The following is a 21,899-nucleotide window of genomic DNA, read 5'->3' on the forward strand; positions in this document are numbered from 1 at the left end:
AGGCTTGCTGAGAATTCCCACAAGAAGCAACCTCCAACTAGAAATCCTTCCTTTCTGACTGCCAGACCTTAAATGAGGTTTGGGAGGATCCTGGGTCCACCCTTTCTGATTGAACAGGTGAATTGCTTGCACCTGTGCTCTCAGGGTAGCCACGTCTCTTCACCAGATGCTCAATCACTGGTTTAGGCTGTGATCTAACAATTCCCATACACCTAACATCCACCTTCTTTAGAAATCTGCCCCTAACTTCTCTAGCAGGTGCTGAATGAAGGGCTTAGAGTTTCCAGTCATGGGAAATTTTAGTATGTGTTCAGTGAAAAAAAATTATAGAGAGAAGTACTTAACTGCTGATCATTTTTATTAAGCCTGTATGTGAAACGGTGCCCTGCAATGAACAGAGACATCTACAGGTAGATCAGGTTGCTCAGAGCCTGGTCCAGCCTTAGCTTAAATGTCTACAAGGATGGGACATCTACAGCCTCTCTGGGCAACCAGTTCCAGTGCCTCACAGCCCTTTTAGTAAAAAAATTCATCATAGAATCATAGAATGGCTTGGGTTGGAAGGATCTTTGAAGATTCATAGATCCATGAATCTATGAATCTTCAAGGATCAAGTTCTAATCCTCCTGTCACAGACAGGGTCGCCAAGCACTAGATTAAGTACTAGTTCACATTGCCCAGGGCCCCATTCAGTCTCATGTTGACCAGCTCCAGTGATGAGGCATTCTCAGCCTCTCTGGGTAACCTCTTCCAGCATCCCACCACTATCTCAGCAAAAAAACTTCACCCTGACATCCAATCTAAATCTCTCCTCTTTCACTTTGAAATCATTTCCCTTTGTCCTATCACAACAGACCCTGCTAAAGGGTCCTTCTTATAGCCCTCCTTCAGATACTTGAAAGGCCACTCTTTGGTCTCATCAGAGCCTTCTCTTCTCCAGGCTGAAGATCCTCATCTTTCAGTCTGTGTATCATCACACATTATTTCATGGACATTTACTTCTAGAACTAGCATGCCTAGTTCATAGTCTTTGCATATGTTCAGGCACTGATTTCCCTTAAAAATCAGCTAAAACCTGTGCCTTTTTTTCCTTCCATTTAGCATTGTTTCTCTTGTTCTAAAGCAGAATACTCTGTCAAGGCCTTGATTTTATGTAAAGTCAGTGTTTATAGCCATAGTTTTAAATATGCAGAAGGGCATTAGATAGCAACATCCTAATTTCGCATTCAAGTTAAATATGCTTGAGAAAAAACACTCTGGAGAGTTGACATAGGTTATGAGCTCCTTAATACATCAGTTATACTGTACCTATAATTAACAAGTGGAGCACAGAGCCAGCAAGAGGCTTTGCTCCTAGGAAACAAACAAGAAAGTTGAAAGAATCAAGTAGTGCTTAAAGATAATGATTGCTACGTTTGTTCAGGGGAAATTTTAATTGGAGGCTTTCCTGTGTTTTCTGTGCACTTTCACATGTTTTGTCGGTGAGTCATCAATCCTTTATCATATATGAGAAAGGAACATGGAGAAAGTAGCATGCACAGTGAGGAGCAGGTGTGGGAACTGTGGATGTTTAGTCTTGAGAAAAGGAGGCTGAGGGGAGACCTTGCTGCTCTTTACAACTATGTGAAATGAGGTTTTAGTGAGGTGGATGTCCATTTCTTTCCTCAGATCAAAGGATTAGATCAGATATCAAGAAGAATTTAGTCACAGAAAGAGTGGTTAGGCATTGAAACAAACTGTCCAAAGGAAGGTGGTGGAATTGCCATCCCTGGAGGTATTTATGAGACATGTGGATGGGTCATGGTTTAGTGGTTGGCTTGTGATGTTGAATGGTAGTTAGACTTGGTGATCTTAAGGGTCTTTTTCTATCTCAGCGATTCTATGAATCTGTAATTCTCCTCAAAATAATTCCTCCTCGTTAAATCAACTCCATCTGACTCTTCTTTTGAATTCCCATTTATCTACATATGTCCAGAATGAATTACTGATCAGGGACAGAGTGTATAGAGGAAATGAAGATTCTTAGGTGGACAAGCAATGTGATATGAAATATTGAGAAAACATCATAAGCATCAGTTCTACTCTGTAGGATGGGGTTCAGATTGACTTATGAATTTGTAAATCACTTAGAGCAAGAGGAAGGATGAAAGAAGCAAGTACTGTGTCCCAAATATTTCACAGTATTCATGCAAAACTGGATGAACCTTGACGACTTTTGCAGGTTCTTGAAATAGTCACACCTGACATCTGAGTTCAAACTAATAGGAACTGAAGTTCCTCTGGACCTGTTTTCCCCACCATTTGTTGTTGCCCTTGTTCTTGAAGTAATATTTGCTTATCTGCAATTAGGTAATGAGCCACTTCTGGACCTTCCTAAAGCAGGAGGGGGAGGTTTGGCTGGTGTGCTGCCAATAGGAATCTGTTTCTTGTATTGAACTCATCATCGATGCAAAAGCAGTACCAGTGAAGGTGAGAGTGCAGGACAGTAGTGATCCAAAAAAGAAAAGATAGAGTCATAGAATCATAGAATCACAAGGTTGCATATGACCTTCAGGATCATGTAGTTCAACCGTCCTTCCATTACCACTGCTACCACAAGCACTAAACCATATCTTGTAGCTCTTCATCCAGGCGCCTCTTGAACATTGCCAGGGGTGGTGACTCCACCACCTCCTTGGGCAGCCATTCCAGTGCCTGACCACTCTGAGAGAAAAAGTTCTTCATTATGTCTAATCTAAACCTCCTGTGGTACAACTTCGGCCGTTTCCTCAGGTCCTGTTTGTTGCCTAGGAGAAGAGGCCAAAACCCCTCCTCATCACAACCTACCTTCTGGAAGATGTAGAGTGCAATAATGTCTCCTCTGAGCCTCCTCTTCTCCAGACTAAACAACAGCGGAGAAGCTGCCCTTCTCTGTAGGCATTCCAGAGCCTCAATGTTTTTTTTGTAGTGAGGGGCCCAAAACTGAACACAGTACTCGAGGTGCGGCCTCACCAGAGCTGAGTAGAGGGGGATGATCACCTCCCTGCTCCTGCTGGCCACACTATTTCTAATGCAGGCCAAGATGCCATTGGCCCTCTTGACCACCTGGGCACACTGCTGGCTCATGTTCAGACGAGCATCCATCAACACCCGCAGGTCATCTTCGCAGTCATCCAGGCAGATAGATTTAAGTGCCCAAAAGTTTGCATCTGAAAAGGTTGAAGAAACGGCTTTGAAATTCTGTGTAGTAGTTTCTTCCTATTTTGTTCACTAAATTTCACAGATTTCTGCGAGCTTATGTTGTGTGACAGTAGCAGATGCTACTTTCTCCCTGTGGAATTACAGTATCTAATCATTTGTATTTCATGTTCCAGAATGCATCCAGCAAAGTAAAGACCTCATCCTGAAACGACTGGAGTGCCGTGCAAAAAAGAAAGAAGACTTCAAACACAGACAGAAAACTGAACAAGGGATTCTCCTTACTAAAGCTTTTAATATTGGAGATTTAAATGATTTTCTTAAGGTGTGTACATAGAAACGTTTCCTTTATCTTTTACAGTGAGGGTAGTGAAGCACTAGAACAGATTGCCCAGTGATGTGGTTGATGCCCTGTCCCTGGAGACTTTCAAGGAGAGGCTGGATAAGGCCCTGGGCAACCTGATCTAGCTGTGGTGTCCCTGTTCATTGCAGGGGAGTTGGACTAGATAGCTTTCAGAGGTCCCTTCTAAGTCTAAGGATTACATGATTCTGTGATTTTTCAAGACAAAACATGCTTCAGATTTCTCTCAATTCCATAAAATCAGAATTTTTAGGTTCTGCTATGAATCATCAGCACAGGTAAGAAAGGGTCAGACATACTTGTGTCTAAGCTTGCCTTGGGTTTTCTTTCAGTGTTGGAATTTTCACATTGGAAGTAAGTGCTAAGGTAGGTTACTGCTAGACTGCATGTTTCATCCAAAACATTTACTTAGATACTCTGTGTTTGGTTCAGTATAGGAAATCTCTGGGTAAAAGTATCTGGCCTATCTTATAGATTAAAGCAGGCTGCACTGGTTTAATTGAACCTTTCTATGAGTAAAATTACAGAGGCTCTAAAGACTGTTAAATTTCACATAAACAGAGGGAAAACTGATTTGAACACTGGCAGGATACCTTATAAGAGGTTGCAATAGATAATTTAATATGGTATGTGGTGGCTAATGTAATGTTTTCTTGGCTGCATTTTCCACCTCAATTGTTATTGTTCAGAATGTACATAAAATCAGAATTCTCAGTTGTAAAATGCTGACAGCTGCAAAACTCCTATAACTGCTGAAAACCACAAAGCCAAGTAATTAAGAAGAAAAAAAAAATCAATTCTCAATTTTCATGAAGAGAAATTATTTAAGGTTGAAGTGGTTATTTCCAGAAGCATTAAACTTTCGATGCAATCTAATAACTTAGATAAATTGCTATTGGAGAAGACTCAGATTCCAACTGTAGCAAACTGTCAAACTTTGTTAATCTCAACAATGCAATCTTGTACTGCAGGCCAACTTCTTTAATTATATTGTGTGAATTAGATAATTCTGTTACTGTTCTTGTATGCCACACCTGTCTGGCATAGCTCTCTTCAAAACTGCTTTCACATCTGAGCAAACAAAAGGTTTGAGTCACTCTAGAATGCTAAAGCACATTTTACTTCATTGTCTTTTCATAACTTGGGACTAATAATTCTACCACACATTTTTGTAGCTATTGAATGTATTTTCTAAGCGTACATAATTCCCCAACGCTTCCCAACTTTGTTAAACAAAGCTTAGAAATTGTGTCAAGATCTCTCCCCTAGAAAATTACAGCCACAGTGCTTTGGTCTGGAAAATGCTCTACTTTGCATGCCTTAGAAAACCAACAATTACTCTTGGATAAAATATAGAGTAATGAGCTGCTTATGACAGGCTGAGAGGAAATGGGCAGAGGTGACAACTCGTTCTTTATGCTGCAGAAGAGAACGTAGTTCTTAATGCTAGGAAATACCTCAGTGCAAATAACAAAGGACAGAAATGTAAGACTTTCTACTGCCTCAGTAGAGACCCTTTTGTCCTAACACAGAGGGCCTTGAGCCCATAGGCTCTTTGGAGAGGAAGAAAAATTCATATAGAATCATCGAATCATAGAATGGTTTGGGTTGAAAGGGATTCTTAAGATCATGTAGTTCCAATCCCCCTGCTACAGGCAGGAATATCTCCCTCTAGACAACATTGCTCACAGCCCCATCCGGCCTGGCCTTGTATGCTTCCAGGGAGGAGACATTCACATACTCACTGGGCAACATGTTCCAGTGTCTCACTACCCTCTGAGGTCTAGGGAAGGGTAGGTGGAGGGTCACAAGAAGCCATCTAAACAGCATTTCAGCTATTAAATATGTCTGTTATGTTTCTTTCAGGCTTACCATGATCTGTTAGAGAAACACTGGCAGGCACAGTGGCAGCTGGAAGAGGAAGATGACTGTGAAAGCACAGAGGCTGTGGTGGAGCTCTACAAGGTACCGCTTTTAGTGATATATGTTATTCACTAAAGCAATTCTGAACATTCTCCAACTCCATGACACAAATGTGAGGCCTTAGTGTGGGGATTTGCATCAAAGATCATGGCTGTCCCAGGAAGCTGGGCTGGCAAAACAGATTGACAGTTTTCCACATTAACTTGCCTTTTCCGTTTTCTTCTCAACACAGTATGTTTTTTAAACTCAAGTTTATCAGAAAATATCTACATGATCTTCCAAGATGTGTATGGATGGCTGACAAAGTTGTGATAATGTTTAGAGTATACAAAATCTGGCATTACTGCTAGGAGGGAGACTTCATTTATGTACCATAATTATCTCCTGCACACCATGGTATGATGATTCTATTCTTAGTTAACTTCTCTACATGTCCCAAACTAGTTTTCTCATCTCTTTTCCTCTCAAAGAAATTATTTTTCTTATATATATAAGAATATCTTATAGTTAGTTCTCTGAAATGTGTTCAGGTCTGTGGTATAAGTAATATTTTTACACTTCTTAATCTTACTGATTTGGAGAAGTGTGGATGCATCATGCCTTTACGTCATCTTTAATTATTTTCTGTCTGCACTGAAAAATAAGATAACTTGATCTATCTGATGAAGACCAAAAGCGTAGATGGCAGTGACCTTTAATTAGGCTGAAACTAATCACTTTTAGCTCTGCAGGATCCTTGTCATGATTAATTATGACCAGATCAGGGTGTTTTGGAAACTTGTTCTCTCCAGCACGTCAAGATAAGATACCCACGCAATCTTAATTAGTGCTGGTCCACATGCACTTTTTAAAATTCAGCTGAAAACAAAGTCTTTGTATTAGGAATAAATAAACAGTTTTTACTCGAGTTTTATGTTATTCTGCAAGCAAGCAGCAGGATGCTTGAGAAAAACTACTGCTTTGGAGAAAGGTAAAATTTACTTGCAGGGCTATGGCCACAAATCAGAATAAAGTAATTGTACAATACTGCTTAAGGAAGGTCAGCATGTCTGCTGAAGTTACTGTGCATGCTCAATTCTCCAAAGTTAATGACTTCTTCTCAAGCCCCTTTTTCATTTCACATGAAGTCTCTGGAGACCAAACATTTTTTCCCCTGCATAGTTTCTCTTCATTTGTGAAATTATGTTGCTTTCTTTTGTTGTGTATTCTGCTTCAGTGACATTGAAATCGGACTGAAAATCCTACTTCTTTCAACAGCGTGCTAGGTAAATTTTCTTTTCCATTAAAGAAAAATTGATCTAGGTGAATTAAGTGTTTCTGGAATTGCCAGTTAGCCAGGAGAGCTGCACGAACTTGAACTCTGCCAATTCACTCAGCTCAAAGCCATTATATTCCACATTATGGCTGCTCTCATTCTTAGACACAAACAACGCTACCAGACATGAAAAACTACAATAAGTAAAGTAATCCAGCTGGCATCCATTGGATGAGAGTCCATAAATCTGAATTTCCAATAAAACATTTACAATAAAACTTCTTTATTGTCATGTTTTATGTAATGAACAACTGCACCCCCTTAGCCCTAAATGCAGATTCTACAGACTTCTCAGTACATCTTATAAACAGCATAGACTGGAAAGAAGAGAAAGTACAAATTAGCATAACCCTACCGTATATAAATTGAATTGTTCTGACTTCTACAGCTGAGGGAACTGCAGTAGTTAAACATTTTGTCAGGACAAAAAAGCAAACATTTGATTTTGAGGGAAGGAATTGCATCTCACAATCACAGTGCTTTTCAGTCTTCATCTGTTTCAGTGCACTTTCAAACCAGAACTATTCCTTGGACAGGCCTTTCCCTGGGCAACAGGGCTTCACATCTTTCCATAGTTTTTCCAGCTTTCTGGAGGGAGAAGTTACTGCTTCCAGTGGTGAAGGCAAGAGAAATTTGAGGTACTCAAATTTCCAGTGTAGAGGTGTGACTGCAGGTCTAGTAGACCTGAGCAAACAATTATTAGATTAACTGGCTACCAACTTCTCTCCCAAGGTGATATTCAGCCCTATGCTGCAAGCCCTGTATCCCAGTTGGGATTGAATCAGCTTGTTTGTAGTGCCAGCTGATTTGGGCACACCTACTAGCGCTGCAGAGCTTATTATTTTAGTTCCAAAAGACTTGTAGTTTAACCAGTAGTCATTTGCCTAGCAGAAGCTCTTTTCAGTTGCTTTTTATCACTCCAGTAGAAACTGAAGCCTAGTAATATTACTGAGAAACTGGGTGGTACTCTCTATATCTAGACCAACGAGACACACTTATCATGCTCCTCACTTACATATATAAATATTCCTTAGCCTATTGTCCACAGGGCATCCAAAGACTGCAAGACAATTTCAGAAAGATTCATTCATACATAGAACTGGAGGTAGTTAAATATTTAGTTATTCCTAGTTTTTATTTTGTGGAACATAAAACTTAGCCTTGCAAAGCTGCACAAAGTTGTTCTGCTTCCTGCCTCTCCAAGTTAAATAGCCCTTAGCTTAGGCTCTTTTTTTCTTCACTTGTGCACTAGTATGACTTATTTCAGCAGTTAGCTTGATTTGTCCTAGTTTAAATGAGCAGGGAAGCAAATGTGACAGACTTAGTTGCTTGAATAAGTAGAAAAATAACCTCCATGCGAGAGGTGATATTAGAATATAGGGAAAAGGTCAGCATATAACAAACTAGAGAACCACTGAATATCCTAGAGATAGAAGAAAATATGTCACTTCACTGTATTTGCCATTCCTTTGTGGGAGAATATCCTTATCATGTTCTCACAATGTTCTTCTAAACCCTGCTCAAAACTCTCCGCCATTTCTTTTAGCTTTTTTTGCCTTTTAAATGTGAATTCACGGAGATTTATATGGCCTTCTAGCATAATGTAGCCTTTAGTGTTAAAGAACATCAAGGAATTGTTCAAATTGGTGATTAAATATATAAAAAAGCAGCGATCTGGAAGCTGACTCTGTTTGCAGAGAATAGTTGAGTAGGTTTGTTTTGTCAACACATGAATACATCAATTAAAATGATTTAACTGAGGTCAGTGGAATCCATTGATGCCTGAAGTGAATGAAGATGTTGTATTTAAAAGATTACATAGGACTTTTCAGCGATGCTAGTTAATTAAAATAGTACACTGTGGGTGAGTAGTCTTGTAGTGAGTAGGCAGTAACAAATTGTACAGTCCAAACTGAGCACTGTTGATGAGTGATTTTAATTCACGCAGTGTTGTAATTGAAGAAAGAATTGTGTCAACGCTAACTGAAAGGCTCGGCCTAATATTTGAAAGGTAAAGGTAGCCCTTGAAATTATCCCATACGCAGGGGATACTCTGTTGCAGTAACAGTTTGTATTGGTTTGTATAGATATTGAATTGCAAGATTTAAACTGGAATTTTCTTTCACATGACAATGAAAGCCTCCACATCCCCCTTCAGTACAAGAAAGACATAGAGATTTTGGAAAGGGTCCAGAGGAGGGAGACTAAGATGATCAGGGGGCTGGAGCACCTCCCCTATGAGGACAGGCTGAGGGAGTTGGGCTTGTTCAGCCTGGAGAAGAGAAGGCTGCGGGGTGACCTCATTGCAGCCTATCAATACCTGAAGGGAACCTACACCCAGGAGGGGAGTAAACTGTTCAGAAGGGCTGATAACAGCAGGACTAGGGGAAATGGTTTTAAGTTGAAGGAGGGAAGATTTAGGTTGGATGTTAGGGGGAAGTTCTTTACTAGGAGAGTGGTTAGGCCCTGGAACGGGCTGCCCAGGGAGGTTGTGGATGCCCCGTCCTTGGACGTGTTTAAGGCCAGGTTGGACGGGGTCCTGGGCAACCTGATCTGAATGTGTATGTTTGGTGGCCCTGCTAGGCAGGGGGGTTGGAACTACATGATCCTTGGGGTCCCTTCCAACCCGGGTGATTCTGTGATTCTGTGATTCTGTGATCCCCCAACCCCATGTATGTGTTATTCTGTTTCTTCCGATGTCTTGGTAAGATAAATGGCTAGCTCCTTGCAAGTCTGTCTCAAATTTAGCCTATCAGATACTGACCAACCTTTAATCCTTTCTCTGGGTTATTGTTTTGGTTGTTTGTTTGTTTTGTTGTTATTTTTGTGTGTGTGTGTGAACTACCTGCTTATTTCAGCAGGGAAAGAAGTGAAAAGAGATTAATGGTTAACAGCTTATTATTAAGAAAACAGACATGCAGATTACGCAAAATGAAATCGATTAACAGCCAAGAATTACATAGTCCCTGATAAGATAATTATTTTTCCTCAGCTTTAACATCAAAAGCGTAAAAAAAAAAAGCACAATTTACTGTCATTTATAATTCTTTTCTGGTGATAGCAGTTCACTAAAATGTTATTTGATTTTACTTGACAGAACATAGAAAAGCGTAAGAATTTAGATTAAAAGCTATTAAGTATTGAGCACTATCAACAGGCAAAGCAATAAACATTTTATGAATGAGTAAACATGAATGTGAGGTGAAGCAAAATATTTTTTTTCCTCAGTTAATAACAGGGAGAAAACTATCTTTGTCAAAATTTTAAGTTCAGGTTCCTAGAGATTTAACTCTTTCATTTCTTTCCTTATGTAATTTCATTAGCATGAGATATGGTGTAGATCAACTTTTCCCCATCTGTCCTGAGTTTATGACGTGAAGTATCTTCTAGATACCAGTAGTGCCTAAGAACATTGAAATTATAGAAGAATGTATGATCTTCTGAAATTCTTTCCTTAATATGCCCCCTTAGCAAGCCTTTGGGCTTCCGGTGATGATGAAGTGCTCTAGGGCTTGACTAGAAGTTTTAATTCTTGCAATGAAATGCTACTGTATCCAAAGTTAACAACTAACTGTTACAAGTTAACAACTAACTGTGCCATTGCTTCTTGGAGATAATATGTAATGGAGTGGCTGGCATTTAAAATACAGTGCAACCAGCCTTTCAAAATATATTTTCCTGCTTCAAAATGTCATTATTCACTTTATTCTCATCTGCATGTAAAAACTGCTTAATCATTTGAGTTTGAGGGAAAGCGTTAATATTGTTCTTTGGATCTACAGTGAAATCTGATAAACTGTGTATTTCCCTTGATTTTTGACAAAATTCTATATTTACTGCCTTGTTTGAAATTCATATGCATTCAGCATTTTAATGTGAGACCATTTTATTTCTGCATACACTCTGTGGTATTTCTTTATGCTTGATGAATTTCTCTGGAGATTTTTTGAAAAGCTTTCAGATTGACTGCCAGGTACTACAAACAGGTTCATTCACTGTTGCAATCAGCTATTCTATTAATGGAATCAATTTGAATAAATTTCATTAAGTAAAAGTTCTACAAGCAAGAGATGACATATCAGTAAGTTCACAGAAACTATTCTGTAGAAATAAGATGTTGGTAGCAATAGGATTTCTTAACGGTTTCATTATTTTTCTGTAGAAGATAGACTTAATAATATGTATCGTGCTGTCCTTGATTATGGACAGACTTACTGCTGTTTCATATTGAGTACTTTCCTTAGAGTACAAATAATTTTGTACAATTTTCTTAGCTTGAACTATTTTCTTTCCTGAGCAGCTTGACTAGTAGATGCCAACCCTATCTACAACAAGGGATTGGAACTGGTGGATGGGCTTTTAAGTCCCTTCCAACCCAAGCCATTCTGTGATTCTATGATTCTTGAGTCACATGGTAGAATTTGGTTACACTTGCATTTTTTCCTAAATGTAGACTTCTCATTTTTTCTAACAAACTTTACAAGGCTATTCCACTCTGTTTCTGCAAGTGCAGTGTTAAACAGCATAGCCATCACATTGTATGTGTATGTTTTCCATGCAGAGCACACTGTACTGTTGGTGTTGCACTGACTTCATGGACTGTTATATTCTTAGTATTATGTGTTTGGGTTAAAGAACCCAGTGACCAGATGAGAAGAAGTTAGTGTTATGATAGTTAGCACTGATGGTGGTTTATGTTGTGATCCTGGGCTGCAGCTGAGACCATTAAATGTGCAGGATTTCTGGCCTGCACAGAGCAGAATTTGTAGTAGTAGTTGAAGTGTTCTCTACTGTTGACAGTCGCTCTTTCAGGGCCTAACAGCACTTGAACAGGTCTCCTATCGCTTTGCCTGTTTGCAGCATCTAGGAGATGAAAAATAATACACTCAGTCCTGTTCATCTTCCATATTTTCGTCCAACATTTCTAAAGGCACTGTTGATTCCTGGATTTTTAGTCCTACTTTCTTGTCTTTTCACATCAATTTCAACAGAGGGCTGCAAAGTATTTTGCAAATGATTAAGCACCTGTGACTGAAACATAATCACATTTTTTCTGGGTAACTATGTACCCGCTTCAGTAGCACCAATGATAAATATACAAAATAATTTGAATCTGTGGGGAGTGCAACCAGGATGCTGTTCAATTTATTGTTAAACAAAATAGCATAACAACAAATAACAAAGTACCTTCTTTAGGTTCTGTGCAGAAGATTTCCTAGTAAATAATAATACAGGGTTGTCAGCATGCCAAGCAAATACTATCCGTTCTGAAGCAAAGTATGTTGTAAAATGATTAGTTGCCATAGGCAGAACTTTGTTTGCTTAAGAATAAAGTTCCTTAAGACTTTGCCTCAGATCTTTTGAGATTGTAGTAGAAATGCCACGGAATCCTCTAGACTCTGAACTGTTGAAGACACAGGAGAATTTCTTCTATCCAGAGCATCCAGTAAAGGAAGAAGAATTAGCTTGTGTGGAAAGGCTAGAAAAGCTCAGAGAAGAGACAGTTTACAGTGACAGAGTTTTTTAAATGTGACATAGGATACAGAGGTTAGAAACATGGAATCTGAGTTTACTTCAAATCCCAGGATTTAGAGGCTTGAATTCTAAAATCAAGAAATAGCAGCAGTGAGAACTCAAACCATTTAGCATTAGTGTTGACAAGATAAGCCGCGTCCACTACAAAACAGTTCATTAAGACAATATAAATCCTACTTTTTATTATAACAGGAACTAGTAACTATAGTAATTAAGGAAGAGAGATCCTTCCTTTGAGACAGGATTTACCTGTGCAGCAGATTGTCTCTGCAGTGATGTGTACATGCCTATGGCATTTCCCTTCTAATGAAGCACATTTAAACCAGTAATTTAGAATGCACTTCTCAATGTTTCCCAATGCCTAGTTTAGTTATTTAATCTGGGAAGTTTTAGCAGAGCAGACATAGCTACCTACACAGTAAGCATTTGCTGGCAGCTATCCAGAATTCTTTGGAATGCAATTTCTTGTAAAACCACTTTTAGTTTATAGAAGAATGGTCACTTAACATTGACTCTCCGCTGCCCTGTTCCTGTGCTGCCAGAAACACCTTGAGGTCAAGTTGCACAGTCTTGGCCACACTATAGCCCTGCCAACCAGATCGTTTCCTAGTAAGAAAAGGCTCTGTGTGAAGAAATAAATTACTGTTCAGATGTTGCCCTAATGATACCTAATGGTCACGTCCACGTTGTGAGCAGAAGTGAGACAAGTGTTACCAGAAATGAGATATCCAACTGGTTGTCTACAGTGTCTTCACATTGTCAGTTCTGTACAAGATCCAGTTTCTGGAACAAGTAGCCCAATGTGAAAGAATTCTGAACGCTTTGAGGTTAAACAGAGTTAGTGGGAGCTGGATTCTGAAAACACTGCGTGTGTTTGCTTTTAACAGGTAAGAGAATGGAAGAAATCAAGACAGCAGATCTTGAAGGTGTTATGAGCACTTTTGATAATGTTGTGTCTTGACTTTATCCATAAGAGGAGTTTGCTGCAGGAAGCTGTAGAGCTAAGCTATTTATTGTTTGTGAAACAGCTCATTAATATGGTGATTAGCATTCTACATCACAGGAGGAAAATAATAATTTTGTATTCAGTGCACATCTTGCAAACTTTACGTTAAATGAGAAATACAAAATATTTTCTTGTTAAAATGTGCCCACTTGATGAGTACTGATAAGCCTAAACACTGAACATATAAAAATCTTGTGAAAACGGTATGGGAGCCTAAAATTTATCAGAATGGGGGCATATGCACAGAGCCAGATTTTACTTGCAACATAAATTGTGTTTATTTTTTATTTCTGAGTACTTGACTGTGCAAATTTATCATCTCTTTTTTTTCTTCTTCTTTTTTTTTTTCTAATTTTGTTTTTATGATACCACATCTAAGAGTTGGGAAGTTCTTATAGAATAGCGTGTTATATCAGTGTGCCCCCCAAAACCAGATAAGTTCACTTGACATTTTTATGTATATAAGGTGCAGACAAGTGTTTTTGACATTTAGATAAAAACGTCTGTGCTTGTGTCTCTGTTGTGCTGTGATTGAGAGATTCTGGATTTTGATCACTTAAGAGGTTGTGATTAAAACCATATTCAAAGAAAGACAACAGCCAGAAGACTTGAAGTACTTGTTTTTGCAACAGAAATGCTGCAAAGAGTTTTAAAAATATTAGCTGTATTTTAAAAGAAATGAATAAATCTTTGTATTTTCAAGAGGGCTGAGTGATTTACAATGAAAGCAAAACCACACAGACTGTAAAGCTTTTTTGATTGCTATGACAATGTTGAAGTCACACAAAACCAGCTCTTCATCTTGCTGGCGTGCTGCAGTGTCTGTGTGACCTTTCCATGTCTTTGTTTTGTCTCTTCCTCTAAGGAAAGCTACTTACACTCAGTCATTCTCCTCAGGGCTTACCTCAAATTTCTAGCAAGTTTGCAAACACAGCTTGTGTCATGTCACTGTGTATTTGACATTGAAATTGCAGGTTTTGTAAAGGTTTAGTAGCTTGAATACCATCTGACTAAATCGCCCAAACTCTTCTTGTGAGTGACGCAGCCTCGGCAATTGAAAACCACTCACATAAGACTAGTTTTAATAGAACCACCAACAGATGTTTGTTTTCCTAAGCTTGAAGCTGTTCTGCATCAGGATGGATTTGAATAATTCTGTCCTTCCAGAAGGCATTAAGGAGAGTCATATTTTGGAGCAATAACTATTAATGTGATCAGTGTCAACTTCGTCTATCTAAATGCTGTACTGTTCCTTTTAACTTGTCCTTACTTCTTGCCTTCATTCATGTCAGCACCTTTAAAAATATGCCTAAAATTTGTCATGCTACACAAGGTTCTTTCCACTCAAACAGGCAAAATAAGTGAATTTTACCACCTGTTACTACAGCCAGTAGAACATGGTATTATTTGCTTTGCAGTTGCAGGTGGACAACAGTTAGGATTCAGAATCTCATGCTAATGCCACTATGGCATTTTAAATAGTCTTGTGCACTTTAAACCAAAACATCTGTGTTGTTACAGGCTCCATTTACAGAATCTGCTCCAACTCAAGCATTACTGGCATTGGATTTTATCACTAGGTGTCACTAGTCCTGTACATTGGCTGAAGCATCATTCCCTCACTGGTATCACACAGCGTGCAGTGAAGTAGCTGCAAAGGGCCATGAGATTTGCTTTCACCTATCTCACTTTGTCCCTTTTTGTCCCCCTGGTAGGAGCTGTATTCTAAAGCTTCCCATGCTTTAGTAGAGCTGGTGAATGAGCTGTTTCTTCAAACACTGCCTGCTGTGACCGGCCTCTCTGTAAGAGAATGTGAACTTCTGAAAGAGGACTGGCAGGAGAATGTTGTCCCTCAGTTGGAGAAGTGGGACAGCCACCGCCAGAAACGCTGGAAGCTGTTCCAGGAACAGCTACTGCAAGAAAAAAAGGTAGGAACCTGGGACATTAGGGTCTAAAAATGGGATATGGAAAGAAATAACATGTATATGAATACACAGACCAGAACCAGACTCAGAATGGGCAGTTTGAGATGCTGTAAGGAGTGAATATATATGCTGTGTGTGTAGACTCTCACAGAAGAGTCAGAGAGTAATTACTGAACATCTGTCCACAGTGTTTGACAGCTTTGTCAGTACATAAACATTTTTTGGCAAGTCTTCTGTCTGATTCCACAGTGTCCTCAACTCTTGAACATCTACAGAAACAGTTCAAAAAAAATATATTCATCATTTTACAGAAAAGGAAGCATTACATGATTCTTACGTACATACTTCTTAATCATTTCTATGTATTAATACTGTAATTACTAGAAACATATGATAAATATTCTACATAAAATGCTCTTCATAAGGTAAAGAAACACATGTCCATATTTTTCATTCTGTTTGTGCCCAGCACATAGAGGGCAATGAGACAAGAGAAAAGCAACAGAAATAAATCAGTGTTAGGGCTCCTCTGCTCTGATCCTTCTGCAAACCCATTGAATGTCAGACATTGCTCAAGGTCGGAGAGGACGTAGTTTAACTAGTAGATGGATGTAGTTTAACTGTAGAGGATGTAGATCACAAGTGTAGAGCTTATTCCAAAGGTTCTGTATGCATTTCTTCAGTACTATCATTGGACACGGTATGTACAAAGATTGAGTGGAGGAGCTAAGACCCTAGGATTGTTTCTCAAGGGATTAAAAGGATTAGTTCAGCTCCAGCAGCCGGCTGAGGAGAATGGTTCCTTAGACAGCACTGTATGATTAATGCATTATATTTGAATTCAGATGTTCCAGTAATGGCCAAGCATAGGATAGTTAGATTTAAAGGCTGATTTTCTATATTTTAAGTGTACTGTAGCATTCATAATATAAAGCAAATGGTTTCCTAGCTGGGCAAAAAAAAAAAAAAAAAAGAGAGAGAAAAAAAGAAAAAAAAAAGAGACTTTACCAACATCATTAACAGTAATTACTGAGCTATAAAGGAATTCATCTAAATAACTATATAGCCTTCATTGGTCTCTGGGTCACCAGCAGTGTAGCTGGGCATTCTTCAACATAAAAATTGCGTGATCAACAGGTAGGGCTTTCCTAAGGATAAGTGATTCTGTGCAATGAATTTCTAGGAGAGAGTTCCTCCTACTGGGAAAATATGTGACTCTTCAAGAATAAACGTTTAAATAGGTAGTTCTTTTTCACTTACACGTGGTTTTTGAAGTAGTTTGAACTAAACTGGAAGAAAGACTGTTCTATCTCTAAAGAGAGTTTGTAGGGAAACAGCTACTCCATCAAGGCTAGGCTGGCATATTTTCCTGTGTAAGCCAGTGTGTCACAGAATTAACTATATTACATTTAAATGCAAAATTCATTTCTTGACTCTTTCCTAGTATTAACACAGCTACATGTACATTTAAATAGTGAGCTGACACCCATATCCTACTGAAAAAAGCACTTGATTTCCACCTTTATAAAAGGAGGGACCAATTACTTGTGAGGGGTGATTATGACATTTGGGAGATTCCACAGATGTTGCAGTGCTGATGACTAAAGGTCCATAAATCAATATTTATATTAATAGGCCTTTTAATTTATCAGGCATTTTCCAGCAAGAAATATGTCTCTCATTTGCCTTTTGACAAATATACTACAATAAAGAATTGCTTAGTCTTTACAGACTTAGGAAGCCTAGCACCAGAAGGGTTTTCACCAGATTATTTAAGCTTTCCAAGGTGGCCCAAAAAGAGATTTTTCCCATTTACCTGAACTATATTTGTTTGAGATTATCTTTTTGCATTTATACATACCTGGAATATGACGACCTTTGGGGAAAAAGAATCTCTTTAATGCATGAAAATTAAAATTCGGTTTCATATTTAACTTTTACCTTATAAGCTTCAGAATATGAGCAAGGCAAACAGAAATAATTGAGTAATGAAAATAAATCGTGAACATTTTCCCATGTATCTCCTGCCTCATGATTTCCCTGGAAGAGCACTGCCATCTGTTACTCAGAGCAGGCTGCTGCACTAGGGTAGGTACTTGCTTGGCATTCAGTATGCATCACACACCATCTACAGGCTGTTAGAAAGAAATTGCTTTACTTCGCTTTCCTGAAGAATCTGTGCTAAAAATGTCAGAGAGCTTCACAAGAAAGTGAGCTTACTTGGATCTAATTTACTGTTGTATCTGAGATCTAACTCAAAGTATTTTATGGGTTTCATTACCTACCAAAGGCATATTCCACGTATTTATTGCCAAAGAATAATGCTTAATGTTAGCTCTGCTCCAGAAGGTCTTATAATGGACTTGTTGCCAGGAGACAAAACACTGAGAAACTTACAGAGACAAAATGGGGTGAAGAGTTTTTCATCCATTCCCACATCATTGCTTGGCACCGATAGAGGCCAATCAGCAGCTGCTTATTAGCTTTGACATGTGGTGCTTTTTATTGCTTTCTCTTTGTTTTTCTGATACTAATTTATTTCATAGTGATAGGAATGGCTTATCTTTTCAAATAGCCAAACATTCTGTGGAGCTTTGCTTCCCCGTTTAACATGATTTTGGCCTCGGTCTTACTGCAGCTTAGGAATCGGAGACCCCAGCTGTTCTCCAGACACTGACTGTGCAGCATGATCGTTTTCTCCATTCTTTACTAATCTATTATTCTTTAACAGTATTTTAGAATCACATTGTAGTGGACAATTGCTGGGATGGGAAGGAAAGTGGTGGGGGATGCCAGGTCGGGGGAGCTGAGAGCTGCCTTCTGCCACAGTCAGCCTAGGCCCAGGCTGACTTTCTAGGGGCCATTTTGATTCCCCAGTCAGTGCTGACAACACCAAGACATAGAGATGTAGAGGAAAAAACCCAACTGAGGTACAGGAATCCTGTCTAAAAGTGCTGGATCTCACAGCCATATAAAGAAAGCTTTGAAAGGCTGCTGGCAACTTATCCTGGTGTTGGAAGAGCAGTGCAGTGCTCACCTTTTTACAGAATCACAGAATGGCCAGGGTTGGAAGGGACCTCAAGGATCATGAATCTCCAACCCCCCTGCCACAGGCAGGGTCACCAACCTCCCCATTCAATACTAGACCAGGCTGCCCAGGGCCCCATCCAACCTGACCTTGAACACCTCTAGGGATGGGGCATCATCTTTTATTCTTGCTTGATGAAATAGTTGTCTCTGTTTTGCTACTTTTAAGTCAGAAGCCAACAGCCTCAAATTAAGATTCCCAGGGGATCTTCAGTATAGTGTGTGTGCATGCATGTCTGATTTTTTTTGCAGTTTTGGGGATAGAAAATACCTAGCCCTCTAGGTCCATCCCGTTGAGCAGCTGAAGTGTTACTTGCAATAAAGAATATACTGTTCTCTTCCTGCTCCCGGTTAGTCACAGAATCACAAAATTGTAAGGGTTGGAATGGACCTCTGGAGATCACCTAGTCCAAATCCCTGCTAAAGTAGGTTCCCTAGAGTAGCTCACACAGGTGGGTGTCCATGTGGGCTTTCAATACCTCCTGAGAATGGGACTCCCCGCCTCTCTGAGCAACCTGTGCTCTGTCACCTGCACAGTGAAGTTCTTTCTCATGTTCAGATGGCACTTCCTGCATTCTGGTTTGTGCCCCTACTCCTTTGTTCTGTCACTGGACAGCACTGAAAGAAATTCAACCTCATTCACTTGACTCTTGCCCATTAGATATAGGGCACACTGCTGGCTCATGGTGAACAATTTCCTAGTGACCTTTAGAGGCAAAACACCGATTTAGTATTTGGTTCAGATCTCAAATCTTCCTTATTTACTATCTCTACTTAAATGTGTAATAACTGTTCTCAGACTACTTAGTAGTTAATGCACTTCTCTTTTTAAGTTCAATAATTGTGCATAGGGGATACTGTTTTCTTGGATTCTAGGATTTCTATTGATCTCAGAGTGAAGAGGTAATTTTTGCATACAGCCTATGTTAGATGCAGTCTCAGTTAGAAGGTGACTCATTCTTTCCCTTTATAAGAAAGTCTACATTCTCCATTGCAGAACTATTCTATTTCTTTTGCAATTCCTATTATAGTCCCTGTCTTTGTTATCTATCATTCTGTGTGCCTTTTTTGGATAGGATATACCACCAGCAGCAGAGGTGTTACATTTTTGTTTCTTGACTGTAATATTGTATCATTTACAAATCTTGAAAATGTCTCCTGTCTTACATTACTTGGGAACCTGCCTCTGTACACTGTTGGAGGGCAGCTGGGAGGACAGGCCCTCAAGAACAACAGCTGTATGAATAAACAAGTCTCTAAAAACAATGGGAAGCCACATCTGAGCCATAGGCAGTCTCTTATTGAATACACTCCTAGTTAAGTTAGGAGAGTTAAGAAAGTTAAGAAGTCTTTTTCAGCCCTCTTTTAACTGCTGAAAGAGACAATAAAACACATAGTGTGCTGATTCAGGCTGGTTAGCCAAAACTTTTATGGACATCTGCAGAGAGGTTGAAACACTAGGAAACTATATCCACAGAGCTGCTAAAGGGAAATACTAAAACAGCTATTATTTTGAGGAAATATTTTATGTCTGTGATTATGATACCTGGAGACATGGTAGACCTCAATGTGTTATTTGTAGTATGCAATCAGAGATGACATTGTGCTTGATTGGGCTCTTTGATTTTAAGAATGAGCCTGGCTCAAATTAGCTGAGGTCTCACTTCCCGTGCACATCTTGCAGCTGCTTGTGAGAGCAACCAGGAGTACTCTGCACTTCTGTTCAGGCTTCTGTGGTGTGTCTCTAATGGTCTTTCCATCTGTGACACAGACTGCCAGCCATCCTTCTCAGGCATCTTGCACAGGACAATGTGCTCTGGTAAGGTTTTCTACATGGAGAGGGTTCAGTCATATGTACTGCTGAGTATGGTGCAGAAAATGCACTATCCAGGAAAGAAATACATTTTTCTTTTAAAGTCAGAGAATATCTGGTTTCTGATGTTCTGCACTCCCCTGGGGAGTTAATTCTGTGTTCACACATAAAGCCTCTCCTGCACATATTGGTGCTTCCCAAGAAAAAGACTATCTAACCCAATATGAAGGCCCAGTACCCATTCCTAATTCCTTGCACTAAGAGGGGCTGCAATTACACACCTAGTCTTTTGCTACACATATTGATCTGGTGAAATCTTGCTGTCTATGATAATACAAAATTTACTCCCTCATGTTGTGTATGAGGCTGGGACATGAAGTGAAGCTATCAGAGAGCTTGAGTATTGTATTTAATTTAGGGCTCTGTGTATGTCTGCAAGTTACCTGCTTACACTCAGCTGCCAGCTTAGCCTGAAATACACTCTTCATCACACAGTAATGGAGTTTGGACCTTACAGTCATTTCATCTTACAGCCTATTATTCATTAAATTCTCTCAATACAATAAACAAAATCTAAGTCTATATCTCCAAAAGTTTAGTCCAATGAAAAGTCCATCAAAACATTTCAAGATTCTTTGATTAAATATCATCTTGAAGGAGCTGTAAATGTACAGTCAAAAACCTAATCACAAAATCTCTATTTCTTTTTTCACTGTGTAATACACATGAAAGTGTGGTGGAGGATGATTATTTTGTTGGGTTAAAGTAAAAATGACGTCTGTACTAGTGAAAAAAGTCAAACAGAAAGCCCACTGCAACTTGCTGATAAGAGCTGATGCAAAATGTTGTGCCACATTGTTCTTTTTTCATTGTTCCTCTGTTGATGAAAATCTTTGAGGAAAATATTGGGGAAAATCTGTAGGAGAAAGGGAAAGAGGGGATTACTATTTTTAACAAAAATAAAAATAAACCCCTGATTCATCATATGGGGATCAAAGTGATGAAAATGAGAGTATCTTAAGATTGCGATTTTTTTCTCCTGCTTTTAGGTATGGATAAATGAATACGCTCTCACTTCTGTGATGCAAAAGCACCTGTCTGAGAAACAAGAAAAGATAATGCAAGGTGTCATGAGCAGACTGGGCTGCCTCAGTGATGAGTAAGTATGATTTTATCAGTAAGCAGTGTGGTAAATCTGCAGTGCTGCAAATGCAGATAAACAACCGTGTATGTTATGTTGCAGAAAGCAGTGCTGAGGGATTCTAAGCATCCTCAAACAGAGAGACAGTTACTGTATGTTTTAATCTTCATTAGTAAAAAAATTTTTAAAAAGAATAAAGATCACAGACTCTTTATAAGTCTGAAGTCTTCTCTGATTAGTCAATTGATACGCATTCTGAGTATCTATTGCTATGTTTGTGAGTAATTCCTAATCTTGAACTAGATTCACTTTGCTCTCTGTATGTCACATTGGAGTAACATCCTTCAGCATAAAATGTTCAGTCTGGCACCATTCAGCTCTATCTTTGCCTTCTACTATTAGAACACCGTGGAAGTGACTCCTCTCTTTCATTCTCTGTCTGTACTCACTAATGAAACTTCCAGTTTTATCGGCTAAAAGTCTTCTTAAGAGACACCTTCTCAAAAGAAATTCTGTGTTATCTGCCTTGTTTTGATTAAGATGCCAAATGACTTCATTCACCATGGTATCCACATCACCATAGATCAATGCATTTAAACACTTGGCTATCTGGAAT

The 21,899-nt window shown here is 39.1% G+C and overlaps 1 protein-coding gene across 1 annotated transcript in view; it reads left to right on the plus strand.

Annotated features, from left to right (window-relative positions):
• EVC (EvC ciliary complex subunit 1) overlaps positions 1–21,899 on the plus strand; it is a 51,673-nt gene that overhangs the window by 16,677 nt on the left and 13,097 nt on the right. The window contains exons 10-13 of the mRNA XM_042870814.1: positions 3,354–3,502; positions 5,405–5,503; positions 15,033–15,245; positions 21,192–21,301. Coding sequence (XP_042726748.1) covers positions 3,354–3,502; positions 5,405–5,503; positions 15,033–15,245; positions 21,192–21,301 — 571 coding nt within the window. The remainder of the gene's footprint in view (positions 1–3,353; positions 3,503–5,404; positions 5,504–15,032; positions 15,246–21,191; positions 21,302–21,899) is intronic.

This window comes from Lagopus leucura, unplaced genomic scaffold (assembly GCF_019238085.1).
Source record: "Lagopus leucura isolate 7727_CA_CO unplaced genomic scaffold, USGS_WTPT01 Super-Scaffold_100004, whole genome shotgun sequence".
Classification (NCBI taxonomy): domain Eukaryota; kingdom Metazoa; phylum Chordata; class Aves; order Galliformes; family Phasianidae; genus Lagopus; species Lagopus leucura.